The 24961-nt window shown below is 39.4% G+C and overlaps 1 protein-coding gene across 1 annotated transcript in view; it reads right to left on the bottom strand.

Annotated features, from left to right (window-relative positions):
- Positions 1-24961, bottom strand: part of LOC148525217 (mucin-5B-like) — a 239013-nt gene that overhangs the window by 146913 nt on the left and 67139 nt on the right. The window contains exon 10 of the mRNA XM_088471027.1: positions 24064-24158. Within this exon, the coding sequence (XP_088327153.1) occupies positions 24064-24158 (95 nt within the window). The remainder of the gene's footprint in view (positions 1-24063; positions 24159-24961) is intronic.

The following is a 24961-nucleotide window of genomic DNA, read 5'->3' as shown; positions in this document are numbered from 1 at the left end:
TCTAATATTTCTAAAGTATTGGTCAGACTTGTTCTGGTGTACTGTGATGCTGTAGTGGTTCATGCCAGTTTATGTATATGAGCAGTAATACACAAATTGTATTTTTTTCTACAGTTTACAAAAGACATCCAATGTCCCGAACATACTGAGGAATAGACTGCTGTGTCTCTGTGGTCTAATTACTTTTCTCCTGTGCTCTCCTCTATTGGTCCTTCTTCCAAAAAAGTGAGGAATAACTCCTCCTGTTCTCCCTCTTGTTTTAAAAGTTGTGGCTGTGTTGGTATGGCATCTGATGGACCTGACAAGACAAGAAAATGTGTAACTATTACATTGCCTACTGTAAAATGTTAGTGTACAATTCCATAATGCTGAACATGGTTTCCATTTTTACTGGTATGACATTCTTCTTTGGTTTGTCATCATAAACAACCAAGGTTTTGTTAAAATATAAAAATGTTTAGCACAGTTTTGAGTTACATTTCAAAAATTTTGGAGAATAACAATGGCTAGACCACAAATTACATTGTATTAGACAATATTGTGGTGTGATATCTTAAAAAAAAATAATGGAATCAACAACACTTGTCCTAAAGTATATATTATTAAGAAAATAAATATTAAAAAAACTGATTATCCATGATCAATTTATATGGCTTTAATTTTTTTATATTTAAATTTTAGTTTGTTGAATTGCATGAGTTTCTTAAATTTTGATAATTAATCTTTAAACAGCTATATAACATATGTTTTGTACCTTTCATTTTAGGTCTACTCACCAGCACATTTTACCATCAGCCGGTGGAGGTTGTGGAAGTCTATATAAGGACTTGCTGCTTCTTGCTGTGACAAATATCATTAAAAGACAAAATTAGAAATGTTCCTACCACTTTTTTTAATTGTCTTAAAAATATACAAGGGGCAGGACAGTAGAATAACAAAACACACTGTCATTAATGTTTGGAGATCAGATTGAATGTTCTTTATTTATGTAATTCATCTTACTAAAAAAACAAGCTCAATAAAGATGATTTGTGTTTGATTTTTTTTAAATGTATATATTAATTTAAGTTGTGTACACGAGAGACTGAGGTGTAAATTTACTAAAGTTTGTTATTGGAATTGTATTTTGGAAGTATTTCCATTGGTTTGGCTAACCGTTCATTTACTAAAGACAAAACCGCAGGTAACATGACCAAAATACTGACTTCTGAACACTTTAGAACACAACCATATATTGATTTACTGTAGTAAGCATTGGCTTTCAAAATTACCAAATTACATTTTTAATTGTTTTTTTTATCTTATTTTCCAAAACTAGGCTAGGCTCAGAAGCCCATGCTAATTAAGGATTTGGGGAAGGATTTCTAATTTTACCTATTTCTATACATATTATGCAAATGAAGCCAGCACAGATCCTAGTTATCTGTGCAGTGCTTCACCACCACAGCAGATTCACAGAGTTTGCTATCAGATCTGCTGCATAATAGGGAGAAGAAATCAGGCAGGTATTGACGTCAGCTTTTATATGGCAGTTAAAACCGATGTAAAGAAAATGCTGGGTGTTTTTGTACTGCAAACCAACATCAATACCCATCTTTGTCCCATCTTTGTTTTTCGGAAACAAGCTAAAACCAATTCTTAGTAAATTTAACTCCTGTATATTTTTTGGAAAAATATACTCAATGCATTAATAATTGTCCTTTGCAAAATACAAACTTAAAAAGCTGTTGAATGTGTTTTTTACTCACCAGGCTGTGGTGTCCTGCACATGAAGGCCAGGGAGGATCTCTGGTTGGAAGATCAGTCCCAGCTCCTCCTCATACGAACATAACTATTGTGAGTGCTCTGTGATTCTCTTCCAGCTTCTCCTTTAATTAGTCACCAGAAACTTGCCGTGGGCATAATTTCAAAATGTACACAAATGTGCAATCTCTTATATTCCCCACAATTTCAAAAATTGGCATTGATGATTTGGCAAAAATATTGCTTTTGCTAAATATTGAGGCATGATCAAAAGATTTATGATTTTACTACAGGAAATTCCTTTATTGCTGCCAGTTTATAAATGATCATCAAAGTGTTACAAATAGATACAAAGGGGCTTATGTAATAGGGTGAAATCTGGTGCTGCTGCGGGAACTCCTCCTAGTCTTTCCGTATTTTTAAAGCTGCAATCATTTTAAAGGCAAAACCAAACTGCTTTTGCCTTTAAAATTATTGCCAATTTGAAAATACGGAAAGACTAGCAGGAGTAATTCCTGTGCAGTTAAAGTTGCAGCCCATCGTCTGTAGTACACTTTAGGGTAAATTTAATAAGAATCATGTTTGGCCATGTTTTAACAGATCAGTACATTTGTGTGTACAGTGTAAAGAAACTGTTACAAAATAGAAAGAAAATTGGTGGGGGGTCCCCACCACAAAATAACCAACCCCAGACCTCTGAGCCTGGTAAAAAGGTGTGGGGTTCCCCCATATTTCCAGTGACTAGCACCTAGCTAAACCATCTTGGGGGAGGTAATGATATAGCAAGGGGGAACACATCACAGGGTCCCCCTTGCCAAAGAATTATCCATTCCAAAACTGGTCACCCATGCCCTGGGCTTCCTCAAAAAGTGTTCACACCCCAAAGAAAGGGGTATCTCCTCCCAAGGATACCCCAGGGCTGGGTAAAAGTCTGAGCTATTCCCTCCACCTCTTGTGGTGGCGGGGGCAAGATTGATGTGTGATAAATAGTAAAAAATATTGCTCTTTATGATGGGATTACAGGTCCCAGCAAGTCTGTCCTGGCAATGCGGCACTTGGAGAACCACAAGCGCCACCATGCCCAGAGAATAAGGGCTCTGTGGCAGTTTTACCCCCACTGTAAATATTTTTTTATAAAATAGACGGTACGTGGACACCGAATATGTCCACCCATGTGCTCTCACTACTCCATGGCACTGATCAGTCCCTTTCTCCAGGTAGACATCCAGGGAGCATGGCAAAAAAACAAAATGAAATCCGGAACCGCGGACACAGAAGCACTGTATGCACATACTGTACATTACAGTGGTTCCCAGAGAATGACAGTTCCCCCACACGGGATTCTGCACCTTAGTGCTGATTGGCTAAAAGTCAGACCTCTCTCAGTCCATCAGCGGCTGGTTTCTATGGCAGTGGACCCCACGCCAATTTCAAAACCAAATCAAAAATTGTCTGTTAGTAAATGTGTGATTTAGTCCCAGAAAATCAAGATCGATGTTGATTGATTTTCAGCAACTTTATCAATTTTAAATCAATTTAAATCAACCTTTAGTAAATATATCTCCTAGTCTTTTTATATATTTACTACAATGTATGGACTTTTAATGCTGCACCCTTCATATTTTGATTATATGGCAGATTTGTTTACTTATTTGTGTCTACATGTGCACCCCTGTTTTTTTTATTTTGTACTTAGTGTACATGTATTTAGTTTTTTTATTCTTGTAAGTTATTGCCACCTCCTTACTGCAGTTGTAGTATCCTCCCCTGGTGCTTCACTATCAATACATTTAGTAAAATGTAATAAATGTCAAATACAAAGCCAACTGTTCAAATGAAAACAGTCTAAATTCAGTCCAAACTGTCCAATGTGTAAACATTTTCTCTTTTTATTTTATTGCTTGAACCAGATAATCAGATAATATAGAAACAAACAGACAAAATAACAAAAAATGATAATCCTAAAGGGGCCCATACATAAGGGATCAATTTGGGGCAATTCTGCACTTTGCAGATGATTGTGTAAAATAAAAGTTCAATGTATGGGGTTCACCATTCACCAATTTTGACCCAAAAGTGATCGGAATCAATGAATCAGGTTGTCCAATGACTAATTGGGGCTGTAGATTGCCAGTGTATGGTACAAATCAGCCATTTGGTTGACTGTTACTAGTAAAATTATGAGCTTTTCAAGATTGGCAGTTCTGTTCTGTGGTGAAAATGATCTGCAAATCACTGATGTATGGGCGCATATTGGTGAATTGGAGAATAATTTAATCAGGAGATAAAATTCAGAATCAGTGAAACCTTTTTTTGTGATTGCGATGTATTGGCCCTTTTAGATATCCTAACCACTACTAAGATCTCGCTATGAGGGAATAAAAATTATGTGTTAACCTCCTTATGGTGTAAACTGGTTTAGATATAGCTCAGATAACTTGTATACAAATTCTATTTAAAAGATGCTTCAAATGGCAGGTGATAAATTTCCATCTTTTCTTGAATACTCAATTCAGAATGGAGTAGGCAAAAGGGAAAAAAAACCTTGATAGTGCACTTATATGAGGTTTTTATTTAAGAAAACAATTATAAAGATTAGCAAAAAAAACAATGTATATAGTAACAAGATCATTCTTTGACCAAAATTGTCTTCTACAAAATGAAGATAAAAAACTGGTTTATATGCATCAATACTCACGACTGATAAGTTTGAATGGGACTGTAACACAGCAGGGACATTTTAGAACACATGTATAAAAATTTTTAAAAGGTAGCAAGAACAATGGGCTGGATACAATCCAGTGTGATGATGAATAGCCGCGGGTGGGAGCTCCTCCAGCTATTGGATACACCGCGCTGTTTGGGCGGCTAAAGGATTTCTTCTCACCCCCCCCGGGGATGCGAGGAGAGATCTGACAAAATGCCTGTTACTGCGCCTTAACATCCAGGTTAAGTCATGAGAACCGGCATTCTCTGACTTAACCAACTCCTGACAAGGGAAACAACGCAGTGTATTAAATAGCTGTGGGAGCTCCCTACCACGGCTATTCATCATTGCACTGAAATGAATTCGGCCCAATGATTGTTTTTCAAAAGGGCTATTTAATCCTTTCACTGCTAAGGATGAGTGGGATAGAGGACTTACCAACATATCCCCCATAGTTGGTCTAACTCAGGAAGGGAGGTGGCAGTGCTTTAAGGCATCATCTCTTAGAGAGGAGATGATGCCATTATGCCTTCCTCATAAAGATAAAACACTGCAGGTATTTTTAAAAAAAGGAGAGAGAGCATCCAAAGTATTCTATTTTCCCAATCCATGCCCCCACAATCCCAAGAGTGCTCTCTAGTTCAAATGATGTAAACCATGAAATGTTATTCTCTGCTGATCATGTGTGGTGACATACACACTCAAGACACTCTCAATTTAAAAAGCAGAGTCCTTTGCAGAAATCAGTGATAAGTTGAACTGTGCTACCAGTAATGGACTGTGAAAGAAATCTGCCAATTAAATATAACAAATCTGGTGATAAAAGGCCTGATGTGAGTTGCATGCAATGCTGAAATGTGTGCAAATGGTCAATATTTTTCAACTGCGCATGCATCTGAGGCTGGATTCAGAGACAGTTGCTAATGCAGCCACAGTCACAGTCGCTCTTGTAATAGTGGTTGCGTGAATATGCAAACACTAATCTGAGCTTTCACTTTGTGCTCCACAGTGCGACGGAGTGTACGAGTGGAGAGATGCCCTCTTTTAAGCTGTGTGGTCTGTGCATTTGTGATGGAGTTTGAAAATACACCAACATCGATGTAACGTTGGTTGCACCATCAACATTTGTGGTAGCCTACTAGGGTCCACTCTTGCTACAGTATTCTCCTCTAATCTAACTACAATCTGGTCTCTGATATATTGTATGTGATCGGGAATGCAGCAGCGCTGCCAGATACTTCTGTGACACTCCCATAACACGCCCATGAAACAGCTCCTTTTTGTGATCACTTTTGGTCACCTCCCAGTCTTCACCTTCATACCCCAGGGATCGCAAATCCCTTCTCAAGCATTAGTGATAACATACAGTATGCAATTGCAAATGATATCGCACACACTGATTCTCACATGCGCATGAAGGGTATTCTAGAGTTTTTGTGCATGCACAGTAGCAAAACATTGCTCAACTGCAGAATTTTTGACACTGCGTCCATCTCTGAACCAGGCCCTAAGTAGCTAAAAAGTTGCACAGCACATGTGTCCCACAATGCTCACAGAAGTTCAGCAGTGATTGATATGCATTGTAAATGTATTGGGCATTCCTGGGCAGAGACTGGGAGGTAGCTATTTAGATGCACAGAGATGAACTGTCTGATGGGCAAGTTTTTATTGTGCATTCAATGGTACAGTAGTGTCGAAAGATGCACCAAGCTGAATTGTTGTGTGTAAATACATGCACAAAGAGGGCATACCAGTCTGTCCACATGCATTGCTTGTACACAAGGGGAAGGGCTTTTATTAACACTATGGCAAAAGACAATTAAGTGGTCGCAGTAGCATGCAACTCAATCAGCCCCAAAAGGCTGAAGAGTGAAAACACTATTGAGACATGATGTTAAATAGCGGTGGGAGGGAGCTCACGAAGCTATTCAATTCAACGTGGTGTTTGGGCAGGTGATGAATCCGGCAAGAGGAGAAATCCGACAAAAGTTCCGGGCATGCACCTGATGTACTGCTTAGCATGACAGTGCCCGGCACTTTAGTCAGAGAATGCCAGTTCTCATGCCTAAACACCTAGGGGTAAATTTACTAAGAATCGAGTTTGGGATAGTTTGCAATCTTTGGCGAGTTTGGGCATTTTTTTCACCTCGCAAATTTACTAATGTTAAACTCGGGAGAGAGATCTCCTTTGCTACAGGAAAATACAGGAAAGTTAGTAAACTCTCTTCAATTCACCATCGGCTAAACTCGATAACCTTTTCAATAGTCAAGATAAGATTCGGGAATTTACCAAGCAGAGAGTTTCTAAACTCTCATAAGATGGGACAACTCTCCAGTAAAAATTCAGGAAATAAATTCACCTGCCTGTGATCTGCACTTTTGGCAGAAACATACTATGATCCATGTATGTTTCTGCCTGTAAATATAAAAAAAGTTTTTTTTGTTTTTTTTTAATGATGTGAGGTCCCCCCAAAAGTCTAACCAGTCCCAGACTTGTCAGCCTGTCCTAGTACCTAAAATTACAGGGAACAAAACGAGTAGGGTTCCACTGTAATTTAGGTACCAGCACCAGGCTTCAGGGCCAGCCCTGGTTTTAATTATAGGGGAAAAAAATTGCGTAGGGGTCACCCTATAATTAAAACCAGCATCGGACCCAAAACTGGTGGGCTGTAATGGAGACCCTATTACCGGGGCTCCGTGGCCAAAGCATTATCAGCCCCAGCTGCTCAGGCCAAGCTGGGGATCCCCCCCAAGAAGGGATTTCCCCCCCTGAAGCCCGGGGCTTTTCCCCGCACCCCTGTGCTGTGTGTGGGTAGATGGGTAATACAGTGATAAATATAAGTAAACTATTGTAATTTACAGTGGAACTACAGGTGCCAGCATGCCTGCCCTTTTGCACTTGTGGAACTGTAAAATAAATAGTTAAATAAAGACACCACACACACACCGTGCCTAGTAAAACTTTATTCCCTAAACATACCCACTCACACATACTTACCTGCTTCCAGATGTTTCTTTCCCCTTCTCCAAGTAGAATCCATGGCAGGAGCTGAAAAAAGTGTCTATACTCACCTAGATCCAGGCGCTTGTCTCCGCATGCAATGCTGAAATGTGTGCATATGGTCAATATTTTTCAACTGCGCATGCATCTGAGGCTGGATTCAGAGACAGTTGCTAATGCAGCCACAGTCACAGTTGCTCTCGTAATAGTGGTTGCGTGAATATGCAAAACTAATCTGAGCTTTCACTTTGTGCTCCACAGTGCAACGGAGTGTACAAGTGGTGAGATGCCCTCTTTTAAGCTGTGTGGTCTGTGCATTTGTGATGGAGTTTGAAAATACACCAACATCGATGTAACATTGATGCATCCAGGGTTTTGTTAAACCAATAAAACTACTTACCCAAACCAGGTTGGACATGTCTAAGTATATGCTGTTGCATATACTTACACATCACGAAATGACAGATGACCGAAGTCAGCTGTAATTTCTCACAGGGCATGAGCCGCTCATTGGCTGGGAGCTTTACAGACAATCATTTGTTATTCACATCAGTCCCTCTTTCATATACAATCTATATTCCCTGCCACATGTATACACACACATAAATTATGGCATTTTTTTGTCAAAGTTTATTTAACCTGCCAGAATGTTTTTGGATTGTGCTGGGAAATTGGAGCACCCAGAGGAATTCATTGCTGGGAGAACATACAAAAGCTCTGCGGAATATGTGTTTGCTGTATAAAAACTGTGGTGTATCACTTAGCTGGCGCTCAGCTGACAATGTCGCATCCCAAAAATGTAAATCCTTTTTGAAATCCCCCAGGAAGTGGTGTAGCACTATTTGGCTGGTCTCTGATCAGTCATCCCTGACATGTGCTCCACTGCACTCAGCTTGAGGGAAAAAGTGTAATGCCAATGGGTGTTGGGGATAATGTACTCGGGGGAGGGAGGTCCCTACTTGCACAGAATCTGAATGTGGGGCGTGGGACTTTGGGGATTGGAAGGAGGGGGCAAAATAGTAAAAAAAATACACCAATCACAGGGGATGTATGTACAAACTGGGACCATTTACACTGGGGGTGGAGAGGTTATAAAACAGGGAATTTTTTACCACTAAGCTGGTGGGGGTATATTAGTAGATATTAAATGCCACAGGGGTATCTATAACAAATGAGGGTTGGGAGGTAATTTTACAAAGGGGGCCTGTGAATCAACAATTTTCGAGTAACTTTTGTTAAAAAAAAGTTAGTTAAGTGGATAATAATAATAATAATAATAATAATAATTCATCACTTGTACTATACTATATTATTAATCATACCAGAGGTGTCTGAACTACTATTGACAGAATAGACAAATCTATCCAAATGGGAATCTATTGGCATTTCACCACAGGATAAATGTAAATAAATGACAAATGCAGGATTTATTTAAGCTCATACATTCTAACAGAAGCAGTATGAATCATTGCCGAACCTAAGCCCGGCAGATGAAATACCGATGCCGGAAGGCCGGCAGCTGAAGATCCTGACTAAGGTAAGTAACACCCCTAACCCTCCCCTTTCCCCCCTTACCCTAACCCTCCCTTAGGGGTGCCTAACCCTAAACTCCCCCCAGGGGTGCCTAAACCTAACCCCCCCCCCCGTGGCTAAGCTCTCTTGATGTCCAGCTTACCTACGATCGGTGTCCTGGTTGTCAGGATTTCGGCGTGGGGCTGATGATAGGCATCGGTTTTTAGACATCTATCATTAGTCCCATGCCAGGATTTCACAGTCGGGAAGCCGGTGGTTGGAATTTTGGCCACTGGCTTCCTGACTACATCCCATTCTAACTATAGAGAAACACATTACTGGCTGGACAATAAAATTACTTATTGGTAACAGAAAGAAATCAATTAGAACTAAGGAGATACTAATGGTAGTGAAAAACATTCTCTTTTTTTCTAATTTACATTTTCCACTTTACATTACAATCATTATTATTATTTGTTTTTAATAGATGAATGAAATATTTTATTGTTTTTGTACAAACACAAACGTCTTGACAATGAAATTCATTTTTGAAACACCCACTGCCCCGAAACAGCAGAGTATAAACATTATATTAGACCTATATATAATTGTTCAAGTTAATATTAAAAACAGTTTTCGATATTCGAGATATAATACACCTGAACCGTCTTTTTGAAGGCAATAAAGAGAAGACATGGTGGTTTGGATGATTACAATTTTTAGCAATGCTTTCCTTTTCTTTATCAAATGTTAACATAAATTTCCTCAATTGAAGGCAGATTAGTACAGTACCAATAACAAACTCAGGCAATCTTACAACCCTCTCCAAAGCTCATGGTCTGCTTTAGTGATACACTTTTAAAAACACAGCAATAAAACTTCACTAGGCTACTTGTTGATAGGTTTAGCAACCGCAATTTCCAAGCGAAATATAGGTGCTGTTCTCCTATTTTAAATGATAGCTACAATATTTGAGATCCATGACATGTCCCCATATATTAGCAAGAACAAAGAAAAAGAAAATATTTGCGTCTGGTGCACTTGAGGGATCCCAGTAGTTCAAATCATTATCGCTGACTTCCTAATAAAATATAACTTTTATTATTATTATTATTATTATTATTATTATTATTATTATTAAAAAGATAATCTTAGTTCCTAAAGAATAAAAAGTGAAATAATTAAAATAATAGAATTAGATATGTGTGATATGTATATACATATATATATATATATATATATATATATATATATATACAAATAGGAAGAAAAAGTGATACTAAAATAACACCTGTCATTGGTCTATTATACGCATAGATAATATTAATCAGGATACATATAGTGTACTGATCGTCTTTTATTTCCTTTATTTAATTCTTTCAGTACAGTAAATATCATGGGGAATGTGCTCCCAGGTACTGTCTGTGTCAATATTAGGTTTTCCAATAGCGCTTTGCACTGCTTTGATAAAGCCATTCACTGGCGAAACGCTCGTCAGCACCTCACGCTGCCGCCGGTCTCAATAGCACAAGTGTATGCTATGAAATGCTGAATATATGTTTATGATTTAGATCGGGTGTATGAGTACTGTTTGTGGCTGTACGTGTTTATATATGTATATATATATATATGTATATACATATCACACATATCTAATTCTATTATTTTAATTATTTTGCCTTTTATTCTTTACGACCTAAGATTATCTTTTTATTAATAATAATAATAATAATAATAATAATAATAATAATAAAAGTTATATTTTATTAGGAAATCAGCGATAATGATTTGAACTACTGGGATCCCTCAAGTGCACCAGACGCAAATCTTTTCTTTTTCTTTGTTCTTGCTAATTTACTCTAAGATTGTCAGGTAGCACCTTCATATATAAATATAACATTGGTTGTAAAAAATGTATGAAGTGTTAGGGTATGGGAGAATAACCTAAATTTTATTTCGGTAGTAAAAAGATTAATAGATATGGTTGGTGCGAGATCTCATTTTGTATGTCCCCAGATATGTTGACACCTAACAATTTGATATTAGTCTCTCTACCTTCAAATTAAATGAGCAACTTCATCCTAATACACCTTCTCATCACCAGTTGGTAAGGAGACCCACTACAGTCATATCATCAGCGAACTTGACAATAGAATAAGATGTGAACAGTGGAACACAGTCTTAAGTAAAAAGAGCAAATACAATTGTACTTAAAACAAACCCCAGTGGGGCACCAGTACCAATCCTATTTACAGCGGACAAGTTTCCCAATCTAACTTGCTGAAGACTGTTAATTAGAAATCCAAGAACTAATTACACATAGACACGTTAAATCCCAGCTTACGTAGTTTGACTACCAATGATGCTTGGTAAATTGTATTACAAACTGAATTTAGTTAAATGCTACAAGCTGTCTCTTACAGTATCTGTGTATGACTCATCTGACTCAACAACATCACATGTCTGTGTTATTGACTGGCCATTTAAAACAACAGGTTCAAGACTTGTTTACTTGGGACTATAAAAGGGTCTGCATGTGCCCAAGCCTATCACTGTGTTATTTGTGCATCACAGTACTGTACAGTACTTAGCCCAAGAGAGATTGATACCTTATCATATTAACTGCTATTTTTCTTCTATCACCTGTATCCTGTAACCTTAATAATAAAATATTAATAAAACTTACTCTATTTTGGAATCAACATGTGGACTACCCTCCTTTTTTATATCCGCTATGCACCTACCAACTTGTAGGCATCTGCTTATAGCACTGTAGTACATAAAGAGTAATCTCACACAGATGTGACCTCATACAACTAGCCTCAATATGACACGCAGCGCGACTTGCCTGGCATGAGCTAGCCACCAGGTCCCGTGCAACACTGCCAGTGTTGGGCATCTTTATTTGCAGAAAATGCATCTAAATCGACTGTGCAGATTAATTTGATATGTGACACTTTTATATCTGTGTGCATTGTAGCACTTCGTGTACAGATTCAGAGTCTTAGTCGTACACAGATATACAAGTGTCACATATCAAATTAAAATATGTAAAAATGACACCCGGCATTAGGAAAGTCTCACGAAACCTGGCGTGCAGAGAGGGGCAGTTTAGCATGACTGCAGCAAAGATGTATAAGGGTACATCTGTAGGTATTAGGCAGTTCTAAGTAACTGAGGGAAGAATGAACTACCGTGAGCAAAACATCCTCAGTAGAACTATTCTCTCTATAGGCAAACTGATGTCTATCAAAATCAGGTGGCAGACCACTGTTAATGTCAGCTAAGATATGTTTTTCAAAAGATTACATAATAAGTGAAGAAAGTGCAACTGGTGAGTAGTCATTTAGACCCATGTATTTACAATTTTTTTGGGACTGGAACAATCAAAGTAGACTTTGTATAAAAATATTCAGTACAACTTTAGTGTTTGCCTTAGGTGGGATGTAAACTGCAGTCACTAGTACCACAGAGGACTACCATGGCAAATAAAATGGCCTACATTTCACCATTACAAATTCCAACTCTGGAGAACAATCGTTTTCCAGGATTACAGCATTAGTGCACCAATTGTTGTTAATATAGATACACAGACCACCACATTTGGTCTTACCGGAATCCGCTGATCTATCCGTTCTATATCAGAGATGAGCAGTTTGATTTTGTCTTTTCGCCAAACTAGCAATTTTCACCAAGTTCGGCTTTATCTTATGAGCTATCCAATACACACTGGGCCTGATTCAGAGATGTATGCTAAACCGATGGATAAGCTATGCACATGCACAGTACCTATTCTGCTTGTGTGTAGGACCTATTCTACGCATGTGAAGAATGGGTTCTACAATCTCAATCGCAGATGCCCCCAAGCTGCAGCAAGATGGACATGCTTCGGCATTTGGGGGATGGAGCGAAGGAATGGCTGGCCCAAACTCCTGAAAATGGGGACATGTAGGCTTACAGTTTTTTTTTACGTTATGTGCATAATACAAATATTTTAAACAATGGCATGTTTACGATGTGCAAGCTGTGAATTTTCAGCAATTTTGCATTAGGATAAGGAGTTTGAAACTTAAGGAGGTCAACATAAGATTCTTTTTAGAAGCTGGAACCTATTTAATGAATGCTGGATTTGATCTCAAAATCCCATTGGTTTCACAACAAAAGCAAACCTGCTGCTTAGTAAATCTCTTTTATAGAGACATAGGGGTATATTTACTAAAGTTTTTAGAAATAGAGATGTTGTCCATAGCAGCCAATTAGATTTTACTTAACATTTACCTAGCACCTTCTAGAAGATAATAGCAAGAGTCTGATTGGTTGCAATGGGCAACATCTCCACTTATAAAAACCCTCCCTTTAGTAAATATACCCCATATAGTACAATACTATTATAAAATTTAGGTAAGTCAAAGTCTTTGGTTATAGGTACCCATTGTTTTTTATCTTTCACAATTGCAAGCAATACATTTCCCTTTAAGGTGTCCATACACGGTGCGATATTGTACCATGTGTAGGCATGATATTGGCCATTGCGTGCTCCTGTGGGGTTGTACATCACACCTCCAGATCTTACTGCATGTTCACTTGATCTGGAGATGCAATGTATGATCCCATGCAGCGCTATATGGGTGGGGGAGGGGGATGCCATTATATCGGGCGGCCGGGCAGCGGATAGCTCCTTGTGTGGGTGCCACCCGATATGTTAGCTGTTGGATCAGCCATCGCAACGCAAGGTGCCTATCACACTGTGTATGGGCACCTTTAGTCTTCACTGATGAAAAAAAAACACTCAGAATAGGTTACAAAAGATACTTCAATTTTATGGGCAAAAGTACACCCAAACAAGCAAACTTTTCATCCATATTACAAAACTTTTGAATTGAAAAAATATATGATTTCATGAGTTAGCTGATGGCAAACAAAAGAGTTCTTGTCTAGAATCAGCGCATAAGAAAGAAAAGGAGGGAAAAAAAATGATCCAGTCAGGACAGAGTCATGTATGATTATTACAAGATTCAACTGCATAACATTCAGTACATACAATTACAACCATTAAGAAAAATAGCACGAACAAATACAATACCTTCTGTATCATCAGAAACATAATACATTTTAAAAAATATTCAAAAAAACTCATAATTTTCCATAAACAAAACAAACAAAGAAGTGGCCTCTTAATATAAATAACCTGCAGCCAGGAGGGGATCTGGTCGCATGACCATGTCATCCTCCCAACATGGTTCAATATGTCTAGAAAAAAAGAAAAAAATGTTCCCCCAGCTCACTGCAAAAAATCAGCAATAAAATTAGAATACTACATGATAATAGAAATCCAGAGATCTTTGTTGCATATATTATTATTTACAAATATAAGTTTAAGCACTTTTGCTGGATGTTTGGTTGCAGTAATCGGCATTCTCCAACTAAAGTGCAGGCTAAAAGGCTGTTAGCACTGTGCTGAGCCGGAAAACAGCATTGCAGCCGGCACTAAAGTCGGATTTCTGCTCGCACCTCAGGAAGGTGCGAGCAGAAATCCTCTAGTTGGTAGCTTCTGACATGTTTCTTCCGACTAGAGCGGATTTTCTTAAAGGTATTCAGTGAAATGATTTCACTGATTTCCTTTTAGAATATCCATGAAGTTATCCATTAGGGAGTGTCATTTCTTCAGCAGCTAGTGAGGGCTCACGTCTGTTTGCAGCAGTTTGTGCTATCATCACGGCGAGTTGCAAGCCAGCTCCATTAGCCCTTACAAACATCGGAAGTATCACATTATCTCCACTCAGGACAGCGACGGAGACTAATGGCTACACCTTTAAAACTCACAACCTCAGCAGTCTATTGGGAGGCGAGGTCCGCTACAGTAATAAACTGTGCAGAGGTACTGTATATGGACTTAAAGGTGCTGATCGATAATTTATCTGGTTATTAATTACGCTGTTCAACATTTCTATAAAACGATTTCAGAATAAATTGGACATTGGAGAATCACCCTATTTAGGGATATTCAATGAAGGACACCAATAGTTTTTACAGTATACAAGTTTTTGACATATGATACATATTTTGAGTGGTGGTGTTTTTTATATCTTTGGAATTATCAGTATATTTACTTTGTGATTTTAAGATAGCAGTATGAGATTAATAATTAAAAGTTTTAAGATGTGTACAATACATATTTGAATGTATATATTTTTATTAATTTGTTGAGCCTTTTTGTTACACCCTATCAGTGCTGTGATTTTCTTGTTGATTTTTACTGAGTTTTTCTAGTCTGTGTGTGCTTTAAATATATATACTGTTTATGTGTATAATGGCGTATTTTTTAGTATTGTAGTTTGTGGTTTAGGGTGTGATGTGATGTGCTGCACAAACAATAGTATAAATTAAGTAGAAAAAGTAATTGTAGATTAATATATTGATTAAAGTTTTATACGTATGAACTGGTGTGTTCCCTGTTTTATTAGTAGAAATGTGATGTTGTGTATGTTCCTATATTAACTAAGCTTGTCATAGAATAAGGCTGTTTTTTTAGCACCTTGCCTATAGAGCATATTAATTGTATCTGCTGTGATTGACATTTGTTGTTTTAGGGACAATTGTGGCTATGCTCTGCATTTATGTAACTGAGTATGCTAAGAGGTGTAGTTTAGATATGAGTTTGATATACTTGTGGGTAACAGTGGTATTTGGTATGTTTACAGTATATTTGTAGAAAAAAAATAGTTTTAGAAAATAAAAATGGAAGTGGCTATGCTTACAGATATAGTACATCTAATCAGGGGAGTAGCGAGGGTGGTTCCAGTGGAGCATGAGCTTCGGGCACCAAAATGGACAGAGGGCACCATCTAGGTTTCCCAAATTCGTGGGGCGCTGCACAGTATGACAGGGGCCTGTTAGTTTTATCTCAGTTTGTTTGCTCTATATTTTAAATAAGTTACGGATCTGAGATCCATTTCTACATTTCATGCTCCCTCAAGCTGCCCAGATTGCCTCCCCTCCGGCCCTCCCTCCTCTATGATCATCTTCTGTCACTTCCCCTTTCCTGTTAGATTGATTACATTCACTTCTCACCCCTTTAATTATCTCCACTCTCTACCCTGTGATCGGCTCTTTACTCCTGTCCACTCCTTTCTTATTGGCTTCTGTCACCACTCATCTCCTCTCTTTTTCTTATTGGCTTCTGCCACCTCCCCTTTCTGATCAGCAATTTCCTCTCACCTCTCCTCTTTGATCCCTTCTTCTCTCCTCATTCATTCATTGTGCTTCAAAGGACTTAAAAGTTACACATCTGAGGTAAAGTCCACTTCAATTATAAGAGAAAAGAGTGAAGACGTGTGCCAGAGGAGAAGTTATCCATAGCAACCAATCAGCTTCTACCTATTATTTTATAGTCTGTACTTGTAAATACAACCTCAAAGCTGATTGGTTACCATGGGCAACTTCTCCACTGGCACACTTCTCTACTTTTTTTTCACTGCTTCATTCATCTACCCCAATATCCATTCCCTCAATGGGACCTCCATGCCCCAGCGTGATACTGTCACTGTTTGCTGTTTTTCTCTTCAGTATTCTTTTTGCAGGCTGGCCATACCCCACTGGCACCATTCAGTACAGGGAGGGGGCCGCTATAACATGCACTTTCTCTGGGGGCTGTGGTTCCACGCTACTCCTCTGCATCTAATACATCCTCCTAGCAACACAGTGTGCATACAACAGAAAAGGCAGAGTTGGATTAACACCCCAAACACAAGAGAAACAAAAACAACAAAGCACCCATGTGTTGGGCCAGGCCTCTAAAAGTGGTACCGGGTCAGTGGCGCATCCAACCCTTCCCCTTCCAGCTTGCAAGTGTGGCTGGCACAGGGTGCTCAAAACAAAGTGGCCACTCCGCTATCATTAACTCAGCCAGCATCCCCCTCTCTTAGGCCCCAGTGCCCATGTTATGCCCTACCTCCATAACTGAAGCTGCCATTTTAGGTTTCCCCAGTGCTTCATGAGCATGGTTATGTCCTCTTGTTTGCTGCAGCACCCTGCAGCTAGCAGTTCACAGGGCACAAGGGACATTGTGTGTTCCTCTGCACCACCTGTGCAGCAGTAAGTTAGCTCCCTACAAGTGGCAGGGCTGTGCTACATTTGGTAATGCCAGGTTTGTCTTCACCCCCAGTGGCTTCTAATATGCATAGTTTGCTGGCACCTGCCCCTGCCTTGCTTCCCCTATGGCCAGCTCAGCCAAGCTTTGGCTGGTCACCAAATTTCCAAAATATGCAGCAGCAGGTGTGCCCCCCTTTTATGGGTTTGCCTAGGCATAACCCTTTATTAAAGTAGCCACCTGCACAGTATATGCAACAGGCATTTTACTATTCATTCATGTACCTTCTCAATTTGAGCAGCCTGTGTTTTCCTTGCTGGTCAGGCTGCAGCAATCCTTACAACCCCCTCTCCTACTGGTACCTCCTGCAGATTTCATTGCAGGTGGCCCCTTTTCACTGTGATGGCTTTGCCGACTCAGAATATGCTAGTCTCTATTGTTAGTTTTCCAAGTTTGCAGGAAGAGGTACAGTATCCAGGCCAGTGACATCAGTGTCTGTGGTAGCCATTGCCAACAAGGAGATCCTGGATCAGCGAGTCAAGCTACGGTGGGCACACTGTGCAGTGAGGGACAAGATGCAGCATCAAAAGAACCTTTGGCAGCCCTTTCCACATCTGGAGCAGGTGAGATACAAGTTTCAGTCCCCAGCAGCGCTACGCAACATACATTATCGGATGACTCTACTGCTTCATCCAGCTCTTCAGAGAAATCATGTATGCTCAGGTGTTATTTCGCCCAACATTTGAAAGGGAAGTGTAAAAGTACAAAAAAGTTTCATAGTGTGATGGGCAGCTTGGTTGGGAATGCATCAAGGGATATGGTCCACTGCGCAAATACTGCTATTTTAAGACGGGTCAGATCCAAGATCAGGGAGCGTATTAAGCCTGCAGGTCAAGTAGCAGTTGAAGCCAGACTAAGTTATGCTAATTGTGGCTGTCTGGCATGTATATATTTGCGGCCTGTTATTTAGAAACATGCCCTGGGAAATATTTGAATGTTTTAAAATACATGCATATGGTTCATGGCTTGTATTTAACAGCAAGGAAAAATGTTTGGTGGCAGTATGACAAAGTATTTTGCAAAAAGCAGGATGTGAAAAAAAATTTAAGTTTAGGCTTCAATGATGTGGAAGTATGGCTTGAAGTCATTCAGCAGGTAAGGGTCTCTGCAGAATTCTCAGTGGGCCGTAAGCAGCCCTCTCTGGCCAAACCAGGTCTTAATTCAGTAGGAAAAGGTAAAAGTTATGCCTTCAACAATGCGCAGTTGTAGCCAAAGTTGATATTGAGAGTGTTTTTTGGCTGCTTCCCCTTCACCCTGATTCCTTTAAATACATATGGTTTAGCGTTGACGACCAAAATTACACATACAAATATCTACAAATGGGTTGTTTAATATCATGTTCCCTTTTTGAATGTTTCAGCTCTTTCCTACAGTGGTGCGTTCAAGCAGGTATGGGGCAATCAGGTATTGCTCACTACTTGGATGGCTTTCTGTTTGTGGGGCCAGTTGTTTTGGCAGTTTGTAGCGAGCTTCTTTTCTCAGTTAGGGCGGTTTTCTCAGTTATAGGAGTACCCATAGCAAGGGAAAAAACTGAAGGGCCAGTTCCCAGGTTATCCTACCTAGGTATTGAGATATATTCAGTTTTAGGTCTGTGTAGGTTGCCCTGTGACAAAAAACATAAGTTGAAGGTTTTGTTTTTTTTTGTTTCAGCTACAAAAGTTTTGCTGAAACAGATGCATTAAGTTTGTTAAATGTTTAATGCCGTGCCATCCCAATGGGAAGAGTTTTTTGCCATAGGTTAGAGAGGGCAACTGCAGAGGTCAGGACGGCTCACCATCTAATCCTCATCTTTTTAGATTTGAAGGAAGAATTGTGGGTGTGATTGGCTTTCTTGAAGGATTTCAGTGGAGTTTACATTTGGCTGCCACAGCCAGGGGCTAATTGCGAGCTTCACTTGTAAACTGATGCTTCTGACTCAGTAGGCTTTGGTACATACTTACCTGGGCGCTGGAGCTTGGCCTGAGGCTTGGAGGTTGGAGGGTTTGATAGCTAATATGTTACTTTTGGAGATTTTTCCAATTGTGGTGCCTGTCAAACGTTGCAATTCGGAGCTTAGCAATCATCAAATAGTGTTCTGTTGTGATAATTTAGGCATTGTGCAGGCCATCAATATTCAGAGGACAGTATTTCATCAGGCTTTAAGGTTGCTGAGGCATTTGGTTTTGCTTTACATGAGACAGAGAGAGATCACAGCTCGCAGTACCCCAGGCGGTGAAAACAAAATTGTGGTTGCGCTATCTCGTTCAGTGGAGTAGATTTAGGTCACTTGAGCCATTAGCCGGCATTGAGGGACTCGCTTTGAAGGCCTTGGCTCCAGCTACGATGAGGTCTTATTCTGCAGTTTGGAGTGATTGGACAGGTTTCTTTGGAATTTGTTGGGATTGGCATGAGATGTTGGGATTGGCATGTTCTAAGGCAGCAATGTTGGCGGTTTTATCAAGAATTTCTTATTTCTCATAAATTTAAAGTTTGGTGGACCCGACTAAATCATTTATTCTGTCTAAGGTATTGAAAGGTTGGGCAAGGGAGCAGGTTCAGGCTGAGGATTTGCGCAGGCCAATTGATACCAAAAGATTTAATTGTGGCAGTGTCAGGTGTTGCTTTAGGACAATATGAGGTTGATTTATTTAGTCTAGTTTTCTCTTTAGTGTACAGTATAACAAAGAAAAAGAAAAAAATAAGTCTAAGAAGCTTGGAAGGGATCTCAATTAATATAAATTAATGCAACATTACTTTTAAAAGGTTAGAAATAATTATATTCGAAAGTTATATATGAGAAAATCTAACAATTGTACAGTGATATATGTTGTTTTTTATTACCTAGCTGCGGTTAAAAGAATGGCTGCAAACCAGTAACATAAAAGAAAAAATCAAGAGAGAAAATAACCGTGGTACAGGTATATTCAAATTAATTTAGATTATAAAATTAAAATTGCACCATATGACAATTAGACATTTCTAATACATAAAATGTATTCACTCCATATCAATGCTTATAAAAATAGGATGATAAACAATAAAATGCAGAAACCTGACAAATGGTTATGAATTAATACAATGTATCAGCTGATTCCAACAAATCTTTAGAAGGTTCCAAGTGGACCTCTATCTATTGACACAAATCATTGTTGCATAGCATTGGGTGTAGTATGTACTACCGCCGGCCACACGGTTCAAATACTGACAGTGGAAGCCCGGCAGGGGTGAAGATCCCGATAACTATCACTAACCCTCCTTTAGGGGTGCCTAACCCTAACCTCCCCCAAGTGCATAACCCCTTTCTGAGTGCCTAAACCTAACCCCCCCATCCCCGCAACCTAAACCTAAGTGTCCCAGGGAGCTGCCTAACCCTAACCTCCCCCGGGGGTGTCAAACCCTACCCCCCCTAGCCTAAACCTTACCCTCCCAGGGGGGTGACTAACCCTAAGTCCCCCCCGGGAGCCCTAAAACCTAACCCACCCCAACATGGCTGTCCACGCCTGGCATCCAGCTTACCTTCGTTTGGTGTGCCGGGCGTCAGGCTCCCGGCGTAAGTCTAATGACAGGTGTCGGGTTTTTGACGCCTGTCATTAGTACCTTGCCGGAAATTGACAGTCGGGAAGCCGGCAGTCGGCATTTAGACTGTCGGCATCCTGACTACATCCTGTAGCAGGAGAAAACATACATTCATGAGTCCATAATAATATAAAGATCCACTTGGAATCCAAGCTTTTAACAAATGGCCCTGTCCGGCTATTGTAAATTGTTAATCACTTACTCCTTGTAACAGAGTATCACTTATTCATGCACCATTTTTATCCATTATTTGTACTTCCCCAGTTTTCATACAATTTTTATCTTAATTTCAGAGATAGATATATATCTCTATCCACTGCTTTGTTTTGGTGTGCCAAAAGTGCTTATTTATTGGTGTGACAAAAAGTGCTTGTTATTAAGTCCAATAAATAACCTATACCACATTTTATGTGAAGTAATTATCATATGTGATATGCTACAATACACATAGCGATGTGCTCACAATCCCACGATGTGTACGATTTTCCCCTGAACTCTCCTCGGGAGCTCCCCGGCAGTCATGGGCACGATTTGGTCCAAATAAGCTGCTAATTTCACAAACGATCTATCATGCCTCCTAAACTATCCAGTACATCATGACTTGAGATTGTCAGATCTGCCCTACAGCACGGCAAATCTGAAGATGCGATGTGCGACCTGTGGGGACGCGCATCACATCGTGATCGTGAGTGGGGACTCACGATTTGGGGAAATTTTACACAATCTGTTGTTCCGATGCGTTGGAATCGGCCAGATCGGGTAAAATATTGCCATGTGTGTAGGCACCTAGTTGTCTACACACATAGTGATATTCTCACAATCCCCTGAACTCTCCCTGGGAGCTCCCCAGCAGTCGTGGGCACGATTTGGTCTGAAAAAGCTGCCAATTTGACACACAATCTATCGTGCCTCGTAAACTATCCAGTACATCGTGACTTGAGATTATCAGATCTGCTCTAAAACACATCATGAAAATATATGATCTCCATTTTTTTGTTTAATTTTTTTATTTCATTTTATTACCGCTGCATGCACGACTAGATTCAATGTATATACATGTGTGCAGCAACTGTAGCAAGCTATACATATTGATGACAACAATTCACTGTCATTTGTATAAATTTCAGTTTCTTCCACTATATGCAGAATAATATTTTGGTTTCTGAATACATATGGGCAGCATTGTTAGCGCAGCTTGCAAAATGTTTAGATCCTGTATATATATGTGTGGCAATTACAGCATGGTACCATATCTAAAACATATACATTATATCCATTACTGCTTAGATCTAACCATAATCATAACAGTGGATACAGACTACATACATCTGTGTTCTACTTATTGCTTAGGGATACATGACAACAGTGTCTGAGATTATACACATAACTATCCTGTGTTACTATTGTTATTTTACGTAAATTTTTATTATATATATTTTTTTGTCTGTGTGTGATATTAGTGCTTTGATTATTCATTTATCTTTGTAATATGGTCATAGATAGTTATTCTAGTGATTTTTTCTTTTTCTCTTTTTATTGAGTATTTAATAAAAGGTATGTATTAACTACTATTCTATTTCTTGTAATTATGAAATTGTGGGGTGTGCCTTACAAATTAGTCTTTTTTTTTACCCTCTCTTGCTGCTCTACAGCACGGCAGATCTGAAGATGCGATGTGCGACCTGCGGGGACGTGCATCGCATCGTGATCGTGAGTGAGGACTCACAATTTGAGCATATTTTACATGATCTGTCATTGCAATGCATCGGAATCGGCCAGATTGGATAAAATATTGGCATGTGTGTAGGCACCTTAAGGGTGTCAATTACAACATACATGTTGGGACTAGGAGCATAACACTTGAAAATTATGTATCAAGGTCAGAGTGGCAATAGATAGATAGCAAGGTGCTATATATATATATATATATATATATATATATATATATATTTAACATAGCTTTAGTTGGCACAAATCACATATTACTTGCCCAGGTGCCCTCCATGTCCAAAGACCTCACATATTCACCATTCTGGCGGCATTCTCTGCTTTGCAAAGAATGACACAGACACCAAGGGCATGATTCAGACCCGGACGCTATGCTGCACTCGCTTACATTGAGCAATTTTTTGCAATCTGCGCATGCGTATGAGTCGCAATGCGCATGCGCGAACCAGTCATTGTGATGGGAAAGTGCTTGCCCATAGCCCGCAGTCGGGCCGCTATTTTGAGTGACAGATAGTGCCGTTTATGGGTGGTAACAGGGGAAGGTGCTTGAAAACGGGGGTGTGGATGTGTGAATGCAGGCGTGCCCGACCGTCAGAACGGCATTTAATGGGTGTGCATAATTAGCAAAGTAGCGTCATTACACACATGACTAGGTTGCATTTTAGCATGAACTGCTCGCAATGTTGTGGTGAGAAAAGGCTACCACAAGCACTGCGAGCAGCTCCGATGGCTCTCAATGTTTCTGATTAATCCTACAACTGCCAGAGATGACGTGTCTTGCGAGTGGCAAAGGAGCGTCTTTATACAGGTGCGAGCACATAGTGCGGCCAATCGCTATTACTTAGTGGGTGGCTTTACGCGACGCAGTGCGAGCGCATGATTTAAATAGCCAGCCCCTTTTAGCCAGCGAGTGGATGCAAATAGCGTCCGGGTCTGAAGCAGGCCCCAAGTGTATAGTTTCAGGCCAACAACTTTTTTCAAGAACATAGGGCCTGATTCAGAGCCGCTCGTAAGCGGCGACTCGTTCGTTCCGAGCGATGTTCGCACATCTGCGCATGCATATGGGTTTTAGAACGCACGCGCGAACCAGTCAGTGCGGTCGAAAATCGTGTGCTCGCAATATAGCGAATGCCTGCTAATTTGAGTGACAGAGTGAGGCGTTTGTGGGTGGTAACAGGGGAAGGTGCTTGAAAACGGGGAATGGAGATCCGATTGCAGGCATGCCAAATGGTCAAAACGGGCGTTTAATGGGTGTGCATAATTAACAAAGCAGCGTTGGGTGTCTTTTAGCCAGAACTGCTCGCATGATTGTGGTAGGAAAATGCTGCCACAAGAATAGGGAGCAGTTCATTCGCCTTTCGATGTACTCGATTAATCTAATAAATAGCGGAGATGACGTAGCCAGGGGGCGTTTTTTACAAAAAAAGTCTGCATGTTTTGTTCGCTCGTTCAGACATAGAGGCGTCAACAGACTGCAAAGAGCAAACGGTCAATTTAAATAGCCTGCCCCTTTTTCTGGACGAGCGAGCGCAAATAGCGTCCGGCTCTGAATCAGGCCCATAGTGCAATAAAAAAAGTACATACCTTATATACCATTAACCCCCCAATCAACACAGTGTGCATATTCGTTTATCAATAAATAACTTTTTAAACTAAGAACTAAAATACCTTGTAATAAATGTTTGGGTCCACTGTATTGTGACACTGACTCATGACCCCAGTAGAATTGATAATTTGTGCACACCAGTGTTTAGCATACTCCTCTGAATGAAGAAAGAAAGATATGATTTAATTGACGTATTATGCAATACATTACATTCTTATGCACATATGAAATATCTCTGAAGCATCCCAAAAAAATATCACCCATATATTGTGTTGTAATCTAGAGGTGAGTAAATTGGTGCAAATAATAATGCGTTATCAATGTTCTCATTACTAATATCATAAGAAGAACACCTACAACCTGTTCAATTAAAAATGGGGTAAGACCTTAGATGATTAAGTCATAGCAGTTAAATCACTTTTTTGACGTGTGACTGAAACATATAATTTCACTTTTTTGACGTGTGACAGAAACATATAATTTCACTTTTTTGACGTGTGACGGAAACATATAATTTCACTTTTTTGACGTGTGACGGAAACATATAATTTCACTTTTTTGACGTGTGACTGAAACATATTTTGATGGATTACATGAGCATAGCATATGATATATTTTTTTACCTACTGTATTAGGTGATTATTGTAGGTTAGTGTATCTGCAATCTCTTCTTACCTATTTCGTGTAGTTTTAAATGGATGTGTAATGTTAAAAGGAATTAGCAAATCTAAAGCAATTTTGTTTTACAGAAAAATTAGCAATATTGGATAATAGTTCTGCTTTTAGGTTATGAATTCACAAATCTTTCAGATAATAAGGCAATTTAAACATAATGCACATTTGATCACTGTTTCTTTCTGACTAAGGGGCATAAGTATCAAAGCTTGATGCAAGATAAAATTGTGAGATTTATATCACCAACCAATCAGCTTCTAACTTACATTTTGCAGGCTGTGTTTA

The sequence above is a fragment of the Taudactylus pleione genome, unplaced genomic scaffold (genome assembly GCF_031769625.1).
Source record: "Taudactylus pleione unplaced genomic scaffold, aTauple2 ptg000109l, whole genome shotgun sequence".
NCBI lineage: Eukaryota > Metazoa > Chordata > Amphibia > Anura > Myobatrachidae > Taudactylus > Taudactylus pleione.
The sequence above is the reverse complement of the archived record's forward strand: the minus strand, read 5'-3'. Positions and strand labels throughout refer to the sequence as shown.